This window comes from Lontra canadensis, unplaced genomic scaffold (genome assembly GCF_010015895.1).
Source record: "Lontra canadensis isolate GAN:19392208 unplaced genomic scaffold, GSC_riverotter_1.0 scaffold1, whole genome shotgun sequence".
NCBI classification, from domain to species: Eukaryota; Metazoa; Chordata; class Mammalia; order Carnivora; family Mustelidae; genus Lontra; species Lontra canadensis.
Genome location: NW_022630995.1, coordinates 97,913,589 through 97,931,126, shown reverse-complemented (window position 1 = coordinate 97,931,126; position 17,538 = coordinate 97,913,589). Strand labels below are relative to the sequence as shown.

At 40.2% G+C, this 17,538-nt stretch overlaps 1 protein-coding gene across 6 annotated transcripts in view; it reads right to left on the bottom strand.

The window, feature by feature from the left end:
- The window catches only part of COL25A1 (collagen type XXV alpha 1 chain), a 451,863-nt gene extending 435,715 nt beyond the window's left edge, over nucleotides 1-16,148 (bottom strand). For all 6 annotated transcript variants that reach the window (XM_032860080.1, XM_032860071.1, XM_032860089.1 and 3 more), the window contains exons 1-2: nucleotides 15,434-16,148; nucleotides 14,285-14,354 (exon numbers count right to left, since the gene is read on the bottom strand). In XM_032860080.1, coding sequence (XP_032715971.1) covers nucleotides 14,285-14,354; nucleotides 15,434-15,730 — 367 coding nt within the window. In that variant the 5' untranslated portion in view covers nucleotides 15,731-16,148. The remainder of the gene's footprint in view (nucleotides 1-14,284; nucleotides 14,355-15,433) is intronic.
- Between the last annotated feature and the right edge of the window lie 1,390 nt (nucleotides 16,149-17,538).

Here is a 17,538-nt window from a genome sequence, read left to right as displayed (position 1 = left end):
TAAACAATACCTTGACCAGAGGGCAACAAACAAGCAGCGTCAGAAAGACAACAGAGGAAAGCGGGCTTGACAAAGGTAGCAGAAGCAGAGATAAATTCTGAACCCTGGAGAGCACTGCATTGAATGCCTCCTGCTGAGGGAAAGCAATATATCCTGAAAGATCTGATCACCCTCCATTTCCTGTTCTTCTCGGGGAGCCCACAGTGATCTTGCTATTCTTGCCTTCCTTATTCACCGAATATCTTTAAAAGAAAGGTTCTCAACTGGGGGTGACCCCTAGGGGACATTTGGTAATGTTGGAGAGGTCTCTGGTTGTAGAAAGGTGCAAGTGGTGTCTAATGTGTAAAAGGCCAAGGATGCTGGAAAACCTCCTACAATGCACAGAACAGCCTCCCACAAGAACTGGGGAGCCGGGGGAGCTATCTGTTAAGCATCTGCCTTTGGCTCAGGTTATGATCTCACAGTCCTGGGATTGAACCCCAGGTCCTGCTCCCTGATCAGGGGAGCATCTGCTTCTTCTCCCTCTCTCCTGCCCCTCCCCCCTGCTCATGCACACGCATGCTCTCTAAACGTCTGGCGCTCCCTAATAAATAAATAAAATCTTAAAATAAAAAAATTATCCAGCCCAAAATGTCAATAGTGACAAAGCTGACAATCCCTGTACCACTATTGCTTAAGGCCACCTGAATGCATCTCTATTTTTTATAACCCAAGGGAGTCTAGCCAAGACCCAGAGATTCTATCTTCACTAGAAAACGTGATCATAGAATCTGAACTGATGTTCAAGAAAGCCTATAAAAGTCTTCTTAAAAATAACTGCCATGAAAGGTAGCCTGGGGAGGGGTTAAAAATGTTGCACTTGACCTAACAACTGACAGAGATCATTTTTCTTCAGAAAAACTACCTAACTGAAGTGCCATCAGCATTTCTGCAAAGTATAACATTCATTAAAGATCATTCTCAATTTTCTTAGAAGAAAGTAAAATAAATTCAAATACCATCTTCTCTAATAACATGTTGCTATTTTTGCAGTCAAATGCTCTACCACTGAGCTATACCCCCCACATATTGCTATTTTTGAAATTGTGAAAGTTAATGAACTGGAATTATGAGCCCAAATAACAATTATCATTGTAATTTTAAATCCATTAAAATGAGATACAGTTGGCTACAAGATCTACTTAAATAGCTCTTCTTCTCTTTCAATCTTCAGTCTGCATCTCTGATACCATGATTCCTCCACCAGAGCTTTGCAGCCTGCAATTTATTTAAATAATAAGGTACACAGCACAGGGTCTAGCCTATAGTAAATCACTTTATCATTTAATACTTAATACTTTATCATTTAAGTGAACAAAAAGACTTTCAAAAGACTAATATAACATGATCCTTTCACCTTTGTCAGAGTTGACCGGAGTTAGGTAATACCGCAAATCAGTTACCACCCACAATATGTACTTTTCAGAGACTAGTATCTAAAATATTTAAGATTTATAATTAATTCTCTCCCCCTAGTAATATGAGACCTTCAGATAAAAAGCTGCTTCTGCAGGAAGATAAGTATCACTCTATAAAAACGACCAATAACCATGTGGTCTCAATGTATCCCCACCCATCTCTGGCTGCCATTCTAAAAGACTCTTTCTAGAATGTGTAGGAAGGGCCATTAATCTAGCGTCAGCTATTCTTCTGACAAAATCTCAGTGAGCTGAGCCAAAAGGTGTTTAGCAACTGAAACAGGTGGGAGCAGAGAATAGCATCTATTCCCCGGGGGCACTGAGGCTGAGCTGTTTTGGGTGCTGGCAGATAAAGTAAACTTGTGAGTTGTTATACACAGAAGCAGTGGGAGATCAAACAAGGCAGGGTCCAGCAGGACAAGCAACTGGCAAAGAAGAAAATATAGCTTAGAGTATGGACTAAAGACCAGTCATTTGAAGCAGCAGCACATGAATATGACAGGAGTGCCCAAGGAAAAGCCAAACTAGTCCGTATTTGAAGACGGAGGCAAAATGGCCGAAATAACAGCACAAAATCCCCACGGTAACCACATGCTCACAGCGGATAAGCCTATATAAATAATATAATTGCCTGGACACAGTATCCCAAAGCACAAAGGTAAGGTCGGCAACTCATTCTTTAACATTAATGAAACTACTTCCTGATACTGAAATACAAGAAGCTGAGTCTTCCAAAGTGGTCTATTACCGTAAACAAATATTCAATGTAAGGGATTTAAAGTCCACTTCCGCAACTCGTGCCAGTTCTTCAGGCCTAGGAATCAGCACAACTCTCATGCGGCGATTGCATACAGTATGTAAAGCTACAGTGAAAGGAACTGTCCTTTGAATAATGAATTTTAGCAACACTAAGAAAATTAAGTACCATATAACCCATAAGATAACAACAGGGAGAGAGGTTAATAAACAACCATTACTACACTGAAGAGTGTAAAAAAAAAAAATTTCTTTGCTTACTTAAAGAATTTTTTTCCTGTAAAGTTGCTTTAGTAGAGGGAAATATGTGTTTCAGTGGAAAATTGTGCATTGTCTAGAGCATGCCCTTCCCACTTCTCTAATTCTGATTCTTTGGGAGCTATTTAAAATTGTAAGCTGTAGGAGTGCCTGGGTGGTTGAATCGTTAAGCATCTGCCTTCAGCTCAGGTCATGATCCCAGGGTCCTGGGACCAAACCCCACATCGGGCTCCCTACCTCTCCCTCTCTTTCTCCCCCTGCTTGTGTTCTCTCTCTCACTATCTCTCTCTCTCGCAAATAAATAAATAAAATCTTTAAAAAATAAAATAAAATCATAAGTTATAGATACCTAATAGCAAAGCAAAATAACTCTTGTCATAGACATGCAAATTCTTTATGACTAAATGCCACTGACATCCCTCCCTCACTTTGGAAAAAGTCTGGTTTTGCTTACATTTGCACATCAATTTCAATATTCTAGAACTATAAATGTGACTGGTTTTAAATTCTCTTTTAAACTAATTAAAACATCAGTTACTTCTTTAATGATTTAAGTAAAATCTTTAACATATGTTTATTTTATATCTGTATGAAAGTCGTGATTTTACCTTATTGGAAATTACCTTTAACAGTAATTTTTGAGCAAACAATTAGTTCCTTTTGAAAATTTGGGAGAAGTATTGACCTTTACCCATTCATTATTTCCTCAGTTATGCTGCTGGATTTCATCATAAGAATAGCTCTTGCCCAGGAAAGGCATAGAGGTTTTGAGACCCAAGGGTGATAATGTCCCTAATGGAACAAATTGGAGGTAGTCCATAAACTAATCAGTGTCACCAATGGAGTGGGGACAAAACAGAGCTTTTGTTCATATTAGAGAAGGCAAGGGAGAAAGGGAAGATAGAAAGGAGAGCAGACTGACTCCTCCACTCAGTTAGGAATATGGAAGGTCCTCTGTGTTTGTAGTCTCATAGATACATAGTTACATCCCATAGGCAATTCTGTCTATTCTGTTTGCCAACCACAGATCACACCAGGGAAATGCCTATTCATTGAGACCTTGACAGAGCATCATGGGTGTGTTTGCTAAGTTTGCTCTTGGTTTTCAGGAATTCAATGAACATTATTCTTCTCAAAACATCCTGTAATTGTGAAAGCTATGTGAATGTTCAAAACATCACTGGCACAGTTAAAAGTGGAAATTTGTAACAAACTGAAAATGATGAAAAAAATGATGAATGATGCATAATACAAGGGTAAGTGTGACTGATTAGAAAATCCCTTTACCTGGGTTTCCTTCTTGAGGACTGTTACTAGAAGCAAAGGTTTTCTGCTCAAACACGTGAAAGGCTTAAAAAGAATAAAACACATTCTGAGTCTAATGTGTTATGGGCTTACACATAGAAAACTGAGGAAGTATACCTCAGACCTCCCAATTCAAGGATGGTTTTGACATAAAAATAAATTAATTTCTTGGGACGCCTGGGTGGCTCAGTTGGTTAAGTGGCTGCCTTCGGCTCAGGTCATGATCCCAGCGTCCCGGGATGGAGTCCTACATCAGGCTCCTTGCTCGGTGGGGAACCTGCTTCTCCCTCTGCCTCTGCCTGCCTCTCAGCCTACTTGTGATCTCTCTCTCTCTTTCTCTCTCTCTCTGACAAATAAATAAAATCTTTAAAAATAAATAAATAAATAAATAAATTTATTTTTTAATGCTGTAAAAATGGTAACATAAATTTTACCAACTCATAGCATTCCCCATATAGAACTTGACTGTAGAACCAAGCCAATATCAGGAAACTATCCTCAGAAGAAGCTGAAATGTAGAGCGTTAAATAACTTTGCACAGAAGGAAACTATATACAAGAACATAAAAGCCCTGGTTTCTTTATGGATGTACTTTCTCAGTGCTAGAGTTTTTCCTTTATTAAACATTTCCAGATGCATAACATGTATAGTAGTACTAAGCCACCACTGTCAGTCTCGCTTTTTAAACTTCTGAGAAGTTGTCAGCATAACTGTAGGACTTGGGAAGTAAATGTAGACCATAGAGTTTGTTCAGTTAAACCTCTTTTTTCCAGCTTATGATAGCTTTGGTTGGTATATACGATCTCTCCAACCTTTAGTACCTAGTCAGCCTTCCTATCTTTGCTGCTTTACTGAAAATGGTCCTCTCTTAGAAGCCAAAGTAACTAGAGTTAAGTTTAAAAAAGAAAAGTCATTTTTCTCCTCTAAGACTTCCCAGAAATCCATAGGTAGAGATTATGTATTAAAGAGAAAATAAATCACTCACCAAAGCTCAATCACTTGTGCAGTGGCTACGCCATTCTATTATCTGTCCAGTAAGACAACTGAGGAAGGTGTTACACTTGGCCAAACTACTGTCCACAACTAGCTACTCAAATGGTAAACAGCATTGCTGATGACAGTGGACATTCATTTCAATGGGAGGTAGAACATTGCCTTTCAAATTACCTTTTACAGACTTGTTACAGTATGATTGTAGCCAGATTTACACTTTCTCTGTGAAATATACTGTATATATCATTCACTGTTGGATAAAATATTGTTGTTCATTCTTAAACTTTTTCCCTTTTATTATTTAAACATAAATGCCCAATTCATATATTCTCATTGTACTGTAAATTTCAATCTTAACACATAAACATTATCAGTTTAACACACAAAAATCAAATCAAGTAAAAAAATCTCAAAGATCTTAGAAGCATCTTTCATAACAACTCTCTCACAATATACAACTTGAGGGATAGTTATTTTTCATATACTACTGTATAAACTAAGTATTAACCATCAATTAAAAAAGCAACTGCTTTATATGTATTGTAAAAGGCAATAGATTGCCATAGCTTGGTGATAAGGCCCAATATTAATATCTAGAATTAAAGAATAAAAACACAAAGAAAGAAATTTGAAAAAGCACAGAAAACTTATAAATAAACAAGAGTAATATTGTGACTTGAAGGCTTAGAAAAATGAGTGAATTCAAGAGAAAGGATGAGGTGGGATACTGATTTTTCTAGTCACACAGTGCCCCTCCCCAGCTTTCCAGTACTCCTACCATTATTACACCCCCTTTGCTGAACCCCTACAATCCAGGAAAGAGACAATATTACATTAATCGTCATTTCTAGATTCCATTCATTTTTCTTTAATTTATTTACTTGACAGACAGAGATCACAAGTATGCAGAGAGACAGGCAGGGGCAGGGGAGATTCTATTCACTTTTAATAAATAACTTTGCCTCTATCATTCCCAGTAATGTTTCCAGGTACAGAATTTTTGAGACTAGTTCTGTGTTAACAAGTGTGTGGTCTCCTTAGACACGGGAGCTGAGAGATCACACCGGGGATTGGACTTCCAGTGCTTTTCCATCAGTATCCTATGGAGTCCTAAGGTTCTTTGGATATACCTCAGAGGCTACCATGGGGGAGGGGGCTGGGAGGCAGAAAGAAAGAGCATGTAGGGTGTTGGCCTCTGTCCCCTCAGACCTCTGAGGTCAATCAGTATAGTGAACATTGAATCTGATTTCATTTACTGAGTTTCCTCATAAGATTAAACAGTTCAGCCTCCTTAAGAAATGTTGGAAAACCCCTGAACTACTTTATTTGATCTCTGAGATTTGTATTAGCTTTAATACATTATGGCTCACAAAATCCTCAGAGAAAATGTTAAAAAGCCATGGGGATAAGAATATTAGTATATGCAAAGAGATAAACCACAATAAAAGATCTCCATTATATGAACTTTTATAGAGTAACTTCTGTAGCGAACTCTACAATAAGCCTTAGAGGTACACAGATACAAACCAGAACCCTGACCACGGAGATCAAAAATGACATAGGTAGATACAGACTCCCAACCCACTCCCTCAGGAAGTAGAATACAATATACCATGAGACCACTTAGCAGTTAAGGTCAGGATCTGCCCACAAGAGTTGCGTGATCTTTGACCCACTTCACTCATCTGACTCCCCAACCAGACTGATAACTCTCCCCAGAAAGGCAGTTATTTAAGAAGCTTGTTTCCATTATAGCTTCATCTGCTCGGACCTTGAGCCTTAATTCTTTCAGTAAAAAATGATTTTTAGTTTTCCAAAGTTCACTTACCCCTAGAGTTTGCCAGCATTTCTGGTGTGACTTTAAGGTCAAAAAGTCATTTTTGGGGGTGCTTTGTGGAAAAGTTTTACCTTATGATCATATCATCTACCTCTAAATAATGCTGGCTGGATTCTAGAGTCCCTAAGACACAACTTGGAGTTTCATAACTCCTAGAAGGGTTATACAAACAACTTACCTTTGACAGCTGCCACAACTGACTGAAGATACAGGAATGCTGGGAAAGAACTTTATCAGTTTTCCAGGCTAGATATTTTATTCCAGCATCTTTAGGATCAAAGATAAGAACACAATTCTGGCCCTGTAACAGACTTGAAGGAGGAACTCCTAAGAGATTTTTCTCTCCCATTCACTGTTAAAAGAAGCCAAACAGAATGCTGGACACAGAGCTGTAAGGGAGAATTCTTCTGACTCCCTCTACATTATAAGAACTCTAAAAGACCAGTTTTGTTAAAAATGAAGGTAAAGCAATATGATTCCAAGAGATTATGGGATATATTCTTTCCTTTACTCCTCCTCTTTTCCTCCTCTTACATGTGAACTCTTTGCTAAAGAAAGAAGAAACAGACTCTACCCTCGCCACAGCCAGGTTACTTCCAGTGAGATATATTCTGATTCTCATTATTACCATAATGTGCAAACTAGATTTGGCCACAATTCATCTGATTTACTCGGCCACTTAGCCTAAATGTGAAAATTGTATATAAATATGTGCTGACCACATTTCAAATATAAGAATAAAAACTTTGTATATATAACCCAGGAGCCCAGAGTTTCTAAAATCTAAATTACTAATATCCAAATGAACAGACACAGTTTTTGGCATTCCTGGCAATCAGACTAAGCAATCAGGCTAAGGAATACAATATGAGAAAAATAAGGAACACATTTCAACTATCATATGGTAACTGAAGTTGAAATGAACACAACAGATGAAATGATGTCAAAATCATGATAGTGATTCCAAAGGATTCTTGATTCTTAGAAATTACAAAAGATGAGCACAAAATCCCCAACTGGTATATTCAATTATATTTAGTTTCTTTATTCTAGCTATTGGAATATTGGCCTTAAGTTCCTATCTGTGAATTTATCTACTAAATAGCCAAAGTTTTGACTAATACAAGTGTGGAATTTACTAGATTGTTTTAAATATCTTAAAGCTCATAGGATATTCTAGTGTTCAAATATAGATGGAAGAAATTACTTGCTTCCTCCATTAATCTTTTCCATTGCAAAGAGAAATCAAGAAATCACCTAGGAATTTAAGCAGGAAGGAACGGACAGAAGTCCCCTGTTCAGCTCAGTTCCTCCTCCTTGTGGTCACAGAGGGAAGGTGCCTGCCATCTGGTGGCATTTCTTAAAGAAAGCCTATCTTTAAATGACTTACAGAACAGTCCTTTAAAAGAATGTATGGTAACAATGGAAAGTGCTCGATTTTAATTTGTAAGCAATTCCACTTACTTCTGCTTCCCACTCTCCTGCAGTCCTCCTTTTTAAAAGTCAATTGAAAATATTTTTTAACTGTGATAGTGCTGAACACATTCCCAAATGAAAAAATGATACATACCTAAGAATTTAATATGCAGGTATGCCACAGTCATTGTTAGCACACCTTGGCAGGGCGGGGCGGGAGGTGGGATGTGTTAACTATTATGATTCATTAAACCACGGCATGGAACTTCACCCATATTGGCAAATCAGGGAGGGTGGGGATGCTTCTGTGTTTAGCTGTCACATACAGGGCTACAGCCGAAAGCCCAGACCAACTTATGCACTGTTTTCTCATTCTCAGCTTCCATCAAATCACCCAATAACGTGTATAAAGTGGCTGGACAGAATAAAACCACTTTTCCTTAATAGGTTTTCGATGGTTTCCTCTCAAGATAACAAAGATTGATGTTCTTTTGATGAGTGTCTAGTGAGGTTCCCCCTGAAACAGGAAACACCCCCCGCCAACGTAAAACAGTCCTCATTTATCTGGCATGTTTCCCCACCAGCTCTCCATTTGCCTAATTTTGTCTATGAGAGGATGCCCTCCTTCTTCATTCCTTCATTCCTTGTTTTGACATTCAAATAGTGTTTTTTAAAATACCACACAGTTAATTTTGCAGTTAGAAACCAGTCCGAAAGTGTAAAATGTTAATATGCCCCAGTGAGGCTACTTCTACCTACACATTCATCAAATGAGCTGGAAAGAATTGACCCCTATTTAGAATGTATGCCCTTTCCTTAAGTAGCTCCCAGTTCATGGAAAAACAGAATTACCCAGGTAAGTCAGAGAAAAGAAGATCTCAAGAACTTGCTTTTTAGTAACTTTGAGACAAGAGAAAACAGAAGAGAAACTAAGAAGCAAGAACATTGCTTTAAGAGGCAATTTGTCGCTGGTCCTTTGGGTGACAGGGCATTTTGCCAGCTGTCATTACTGAACCCACTGAAAGTGTTACACCCAAACTGTTGTCCTCATTAGGACAGAAACCATGCTCTGAGCTGCTTGGAGGTCCCACTGTATTGTCTGGCCTCACCAAAGGAGAGGAGAGCCTGCTATTCTCATTTAAATAGCATGTATAGCATTTTAATTTGCTTTCTTTCTGCAAACCATTTCTGACTATTCTTTACCTCGCATAATTGAATATCTACATATTATTATGCCCTTACGTGATGCACTCTTTCCATTCATTGTGCAGCTGGTTAGGAAAAATGTACAGCATAAGTGAAAAACCATGTTAGTGGGAAATACACGTATTACATGATAAAGTAAATTTCTGCTGGCAAGGTAATATAAAGGTCTTCTCCTATGATGGGAAAAGGGTGCACAACCTTAAAGCTACAATTAGTATTTGTTTCTACAAGAAATGGGGGAGATGCCATGAAGCCAGCCACTGGAGGTTGCATCACTCACATACATGAATCAGAGATACTCTTACTTGCCTACATTTATGTTTCTTTTGGATATGATCATTTTCACAGACTTGCAGGGTGTATGGGGACCTCAAAAGTTACGTAGTGTGTCTTTATTATCTCTAGTCACTCTCCCCACAAAGAGGACTGCTGTGCTCCATTTCCTCGTTGTCAGTGAATGGAGAAGAACCAGGTCTAAGAACACTGCTCAGGACCACCAGGCAGGAAGTTCTGACTGTTATTCAACCCAAATCCCACTGTTTTCAGGGAAAAACGTAGAAGAATAAATCACCATCCTATTTACCACAAGACTTGATAAACTGAAGTCTCTTTTTTGCTTCAGTTGGAGATCAGTGTAGGTAAGTCTGGTATCAGTGCACCTTCATCTGACCATAAGTTCTCAGAAAGCCAAAAGCCAGGGGAGGTTATGCAAAGCAGCTTTTTATCCATTGCTAGAGCTTTTATTTGTAATCAAAAGTCAGATTTTCTTATATTGTGATTTCTCCTACTGGGAATTTCTCCACCTACCTACCTGTTGCCCCAGAAAAGAACAGAACAAAGAAGTCCTTAGTATTTACAACATGAAAGAAATTGTGGGCATGTGCTCCAAAGAACACAGTCCTTTTTCTTGGTCGCACTTGTCATGACTGTACATTCAGGTCATTTAAAAATAAATGTCTGCCTGTCATCCTCATTGAACTGTAAGCTTCATAAGGGCAGACCCTAAGTGTGTCTGGTTCATCAGCGTATTTTCAGTACCTCGTGTAACATTTGGCATACAACAGGCTCTTTATACCTAGAGAACCAACAAATGCACTTGAAAATCATTCTAGTCCAACATTCCTGTTTTGGGGCTATGAAATAGAGTCTATAAAAGTCATTCTTGGAAATGACTTGCCCAAGATTGTATAACATGTTAATGACAAAGCCAGGATTATAACTGGATTCTTTATTGCCCATCCACATTCTCTGTCCATTACGATACAGAGGTTCTTATATCTAATATCCTGGGCAAACAACACTACTAATGAGTAGGGTACAGAAATATGTCTGATCTAAACATCTTTTGGTTGGCTGCCTGGCTTCCAGTGTTCTCTACCAGTTGGAACACAGAGACCCTCCTATAAATATGCCTGGTTTATACATACTTGTAGGACTCCAAGAACAAAACCCAAACAAGATTCTCTAGCCATAGCAAACAGCCAATTTATTCTCTCCTATGAGTGTCAAGTTTTACAGAGGCTAAGCCACAGATGCCAGCTGAATTTCTATGGTTCGGCTACTACTAACTCAAATGTTATGCTAAGCAGAGCTTCACTTCGTATGGTTTTTTAAATTTTATTTTAGGGTTTCTTTAAAGCAGAGATTCAAAAAATAGAGCTTCCCCTGAGCACATGAAAAAAGTAAATGTAAATGTTCAGGGAGCAACGAAGGTGATTTAAAATTAGATTATGGCAATGGCTGCCCAACTCCATAAATTTATTTTTAAAATTAAATTTTTTTTTAATTCAGACACTTAAAATGGGTAAATATAAATTATACTTTAATAAAGCTGTTAAAAAATAAGTGTGAAAATGAGTCAGACAGTTGAAGCACTTCTTTTAGAAAACATTTGGTATCAAAACGGTAAAGACATAACCTCATACTCTTTTAAGAGCAAATTCTATCTACTTCCATCATGGTTTACCTACAAGGCCAAAAGTTTTTCCTTCAAATTTGGTAAAAATAATTTAGTAGACTAACACAAAAAGTGCAAAGAACCAGTCTCCACTGATGTAGCACTAAGAGATATTGACTCATTTGATTATCTGCATGAATACATCTACAGATATATTTGCTTAATTAAGCATAGTATTCTCATCCAAAACCTGCCATTAACTAGCCATTTCCAGGGCTCAGTTTTTCCACCTATATCATGTGCCCCCATGGACCAGATTAGAGTTAAGTAGTATACAATATATTAAAAAGAATAATAACTGCTATCATCTAATAAATAACCACAAAGAAGCCACATTTTAGGTAAATTATCAATCTCTGAGGAAGGTAGTATAAGCCACTTTTTTGCAGGTGAGGAACCTAGAACATGACAAGTTTGATCACAACCCCACGGTTATTGAGTGATAGACCCAAGATTCCAACCCTGTCTAGTTCCGAAACCTATATTCATTCTCTATGGTTCATTAGACTGTGCTTTTGATTTTTTCACATGTGGGCATGAATCCTGACCCTGCCTTAACTATGCTAAGTCAGTCACCCTCTCTGAGTCCAGTTTCTCCACCTGTAAATAGGAGATTACTAATACTTAACTCTGAAGGTTTTTGAGAAGAGTAAATGAGAGTCCTTCCCCTACAATTATAAACCATCCAAGAATAGTCTTTCCCATCCCTCTCCCACAAAAGTTCCTTCCTTTGTTTAAAAAAAAAAAAAAAAGGAAAAAGTATAAATTCTAAGACTTCCTTATAGCCTACCTGGATAGACCTCACTGGACTGAGTTCTATCAAGAGCAATTAAAGTGAACACAAACAACACAGCACTAGACCTTTGCTATCAGTCCTTGGCTCTGTGATGGAGACTGTCAACAAGAGTGTCAACTTCAAGGGGTGGGCATCTGTCCACAGGAACTGAGCTGAGGTCACAGACTTGTCTCACTCTGCCTTACAAACAGATGTCTGGGTGACAACTCTTAGTCACTGCAAACCAGGGTTAAAGCCAAACCAGGTGGGAAGCTCTGTATCTCCTTTCTAATCCACTTGGCCAGGCCTTTCATTCCCTAAGACAATACCTCACTGACCATAATTCAAAATAACTAGTTTTCCCCCAGAGTACTATTTTCAACATAATGCTTTTATTTTGAAGCTGTCTAATTATTCCACAAGCAGAAAAAAGTATATCTATGGTAGTGATTTGTTTAGCAGGAAACCTGTTTGATTTTGCAGTTTGGAATGCACACCTTCAAACGTTTACCTTGCAAGTAACCTGGTGAAAACTGATGTAATGTGGAGCTCTAGTGGTGGCAAGAAAGTAAAGCAGCCATTAGTGAGAGCCAAAAAAAAACCAAGGAAATCACCATTTATCATTTATTTATGTTATTATGGCAAAATTACCACTTATTATTAAACTACTATGTTAAGAAGAAAGGGGTTCAAAATAATATTCCAAGATAATATAAGGTAAAGTCTAACTGTAATGGCTTCCCTCCAGATTACAAATTAGACCTCAATAACTTACATCAAACATCATGAAGCAGATTTCACCACAAAAAAACAACTCAGTGTTGCGGTTGTCACTTTTCTGCTTTTTACCAAGTTCACTAAGAATCCTATTAATTAAACACTAGGTATTTTTCACATAGCTAACAAGAATACTGTATACAGAAAATTCTGGACTCTAAGTGGTATGATCAGTGAAGTACTGTACCAACTGTCTTGGGAATTTAAATAATCCCTAGAGGCTGATGAGGTTGTTGGAAGTTAATTCCTGCACTAGAAAAGTGCCTTCCTTGAATTTCTAACTTCTGAGGTCTTTCCCAACTCAAAACAACCAAGAATGTCCAATATTAACTCTTTGTTTTCTTGTTATCTAATATATATGTCTTCTCAATTGAAAGGGCTTCCTTTAAAAAAAAAAATACAGCTCCATTATTGTCAACAATGTAGCAGAACATAAATAAAATTTTTATACTATACAACCAGGAGTTGACATTTGAAACTTCTAAACATGGTGCCTGGTTTAGCTATGTCAAGATAAGTTATCATGAGAAAAAAAAAAAAACCTCAGAATATGAAAAAAATACAGGATCTAGCCTTTCTGCATATAAGTATCTAAGGTATCATGTTCCTGAACATTAAAGAAAATGTAACAGACTCATTTTTCTATAAGTGATGATGGAAAAAATAAAATGCTCATAAATGTATTAATGACATTTATCTGAAATAAAAATCTCAAGACTCATGGGAGATTTTCATAGCTTCTATCAGTTCAATCCACTAGATATTTTTCAGTGGACACATTCAGTGGCTCCTAAACTATCAGAACTAGTTGACTGACTACCAAGCCTCAGAGGTCTGTGAATGTAGATTTAATGATTACACCGGGGTTTTTATTCATTGATGTCTCTCTTCTTCATCCTTCTGTTAATATGCTGTCATTAGTCCAGTTCCCTAACGCTACATAGAAAAATGAAAAGATATAACGGCCTTTTCTGAGACATCATCAAGAACACAATGTTTGAAATGAGAAACTCAAGATAAAGAACTAATTTCCTTTTAGCCCTCATCGTTAGCTATAGGGTAGGAGAGAGAACATTTCTGATAGAAAAGAATAAAAGCAGGTGTGGAAGTTAAGGTAATTTACTAACATAACCGTATGTCAAAGGGAACAAATGGAAATCTGTACTAATGCAATACTGGCCACCAGGGAATTCAGAATCTAACATGTTCTGCAGTCTTTCTCACCACAGACATGAAAACTGAATAAAAAGGAAGAATATTTTTCAATCTGTGAGTCCAAGAACTTTGTCCTTGCATGCCATCTTGCCTGTATTTTCCGTGATGATTATCTCCCCTGCTTTCCCATAACAGGCCTCGGTATGCTGCTTCAAATAATATTTGGGGCTTTATTTGCCATTCTTTTGACTGAGACATGCTGATTTTATTAAAGTCAGTTGGGCCTGCATTCTTTCTTTACTATTATTACAGGTAGACTTGACAGATACCGGACTTCGGTTTTAAAAATGCTCTGCTAGGGAGGAAACCTTGTGAAATGAGTTCCATTTTACCTGCTGGGCAGTTGCACTCTGAAGGTGCTTCTCTTGCAATTCTTATTTTAGCCATATGTTCATAGGATTTCTGTAGGAAAAGAAGAGGTATTATCATCAGTAGCATGGTAGAGAAATGGATTCTTCAGGAACTCTGGCCATATGCTTGATTCGCCAGCATTTGAGAGCCTGCATAACTAACATTTACATATGTACTTGGACTTTAGTCAAAAGGTAACAGTACCCAAGCCCTAAAAAAAGAAATGACTACTGACACTGTATCGAGACTGCTGGACTTGTACAATATCTTCCTCCATTCCTCAACTACCACCGCCCTCCTCTTTCTCCCTCAGCTCAAGCACATGCAGTCAATGCAAAAACCCAGCTTTAACACGCTGTAGTTTTAGGTAAGCTATGGGCTTTAAAATAGCCACTATCTTATACATGAAGGTCAACTGCTTATCACACTGCACAGCAACCACTGCCAAAGAGCCTCTCTGTTCGAAGAGCAAGTTCCAGAAAACCCCCTCACTCTAGTCTAATGCTGCCCCTGGTTGTGATAAATGTAACCTAGATTCCTTTCAACTCTCAACTGTAATGGCTCTACATGCATTAACACCACTCCCATTGCATCCTTCATTTAAAAAAATGAAGCTGCATTTTTTTTCTTTTTAAATACTGAATACGAAAACATTTCATGTGGGAAATAATCAACCTAAAAACCACATATAGGACTATTTCACTTTTAAAAGTGATTACCATTTGTGTATTAATAACACCTATGACACTAACCTTCTTATAACATATGAAGGACATAACCTATGTTATCTCAGGAAGGAATATTTTCCACAAGATTGGAAAAGATTCTTACGTCACTTTAGAAAACTAAAAAGAGATAAAATGCCACCCTGCCATTCTGGCCACCCTTCCCTCTTTCAGTCCTTCCTATTTGTTCAGCATGCAAACATTAAGAGTGAGGGAAGATGATAGAGACACAGAGGGTAATATCAAAGGATGTGCATATACAAATATACGCTACAGGGGGCATAGATGGTCGCCTAGCGTATGCACACCCAGCCACACCAAGTATGCATACAGTAAGGGTAGAGGCCGGTCCTGTACACGCGTGCAAGATATTATCCACGTGCAAAATACCCCAGCCTTTCACACCTGAGCCAGAAGTTGCTCCACTTTCTCTTGCACCATTGCTTTGAGCTGATCCAGGCCATCGGGAAGCAGATGGATGGAAGGGTCCCCTTTTGAGGATTCGAGAGCAGCGATCCTCGCCTGGAGGTGGTTGGTTTTCACCCCCAGGTACAGACAAGACATCACGGCCACCACCGACAGAAGGGCCGACAGGGCGGTGCAGGGGGGCACCGTCCAGGCACAACGCTGCCTGGCGGGGCTCGGGTCCTCGGAGCCTGGCTCCCGACCCCCACCTTTCCCTGCATGCTTTTTCACCAGCATCGTAGAGGGATCAGCTGCCTCGGCTTCGCCTCCCACTTTCTACCACTTCCAAGAATCTTGAAAGGAAAGAAGGACGATTCCTCCAAAGTTCAGTCTAGGCGGCTGCACAACTAGTTGGCGGAGATCGGGCGCGCAGATGGAGCTCCGCTTTCCTCAGCGCCGACACCAGCAGACGTGGACCATCCTCTCCGCTTTCTTGAAAAGCACCCTCAGTCCGAGGACTGGTGGCAAAAAGGTAAAAACCAGAATGAAACCCTCCCGGCTGGCCCTCCTGGCCCCTCAAAGGACGGACACCTCGGAAGGGGTCCTCGAGAACGGCCGCCCAGGGTCCAAGGGACAGCGCAAGAGGCGCAGCGAGGGGCCGCCGCTCGCCTTCGCCACCGAGCCCCCGACCTGTTGCGTCTCCGTTAGTTTGCCTTATTTCTACCTATTTGGTGCCCTTCCGCAAGCCGACCTATTTGCCACCTAGATTCAGCTCCAGGCAGAAAGGCTGAGAGAGACCGCGAGAGCGCCTCGCCAAAGGGATGGCTAAGGGGCGGGGGGGGGGGGGGGGGGGGGGGGGAGACAGGAAAACGAAATAACCTAAGGAGCAAATTCGAGTGGCGAGGCTCAAGTCGCGGCTGCCCAAAGTATCTCCGCAGCCTCGCGTGTGCGAGCCTTAAATACCCTTCGGGATGCTCGTGTGTGAGTGTGTGTGAGTGCGCGCGCGCTCCGAGCGCGACGTTCCTCCCCTGACCCCCTCCCGGCGCCCGGCCTCCCGCCCCCGGCTCCTGCAGCATTGCGCCCCCCTTCCCAAGCCCCGGCAGAAGCCCGCCTCATTAGCATAATGTATTCACCTTCGCCCTGCCCGCGGGCTCCGCCGGAGACCCTCCAAGGGGAAGGAGAGCTCCGGAGGGAGCTGAGCGGGAGGTCTTCATTAGCATAATACATGCAAATAGCGGAAGCGGCCGCCGTGATTGGAGGGGAGCCTGGCGACCCCTCCCCCTCCACGGAGTAACTTCAGCGTCCCCTAAGGCCACATCTCCCGCCTGGGCCGGGGGCCGAAGCGGGGTCTACTGTGGGGAAGGCGGTAACTCTGGTTTATCCTGACGCGGCCCAGCGCCCCTTCTTTATCCCTGTTAAATATGGAGAAATGGCTTCCGGGAGGGAAGAAGCGAAGCGGAAAGCTCTAGCTCTGTACATCTTCACTCAAAAGCAGCAGCGGGAGCTGTTGCGATCTCGCTCTGGTGTAACCTTTCCCCCTCTCCTCCCTCACTTCCCCACATGTCCTGAGGCGAAGTGTCTGACTGACTCCTGAGGTAAATGTCCCCACTTCCCTTCTCTTCCCAAGGCCGCGCTGTAGAGTCTCCGACTAGGGGAAGTTTTCTCTCCCCTCCCCCAGTTTCCTTCTGTCTTGATGGGGTTGAGTCTCCTCCCCGCTCGGTGTTCTAGTCTGTACTAGGGTGCTAATGCTTTTTCCTGATTCCCCGTTTTGTGGGCTTGAAAAAAGGAGCGTGGAGGTACACACATTTCTCAGGATTTAGGAAAGGACTGAAGAATGAGGTCAATTTTTCCTCTTACCTGACTCTCCGCCCTCTGGATCAAATTACAAGTTCTCTAAAGGGATTTTTGAAAGTAGGTAATAAGTAGCATTTTACATCTAATTGATTTGGGGGAAAAAAATTCTCATCTTTTACTCCAAAAAAGTCTCTTCTTATCTCCTCCCCACGGGAAATACCATATATTTTTCTTATCCTTCTTAATCAAGCTAATGTCAGGTCGATGCTCATTAATGTAAGCAAGGAAATACTGCGCCTAGCTCGTCTTTC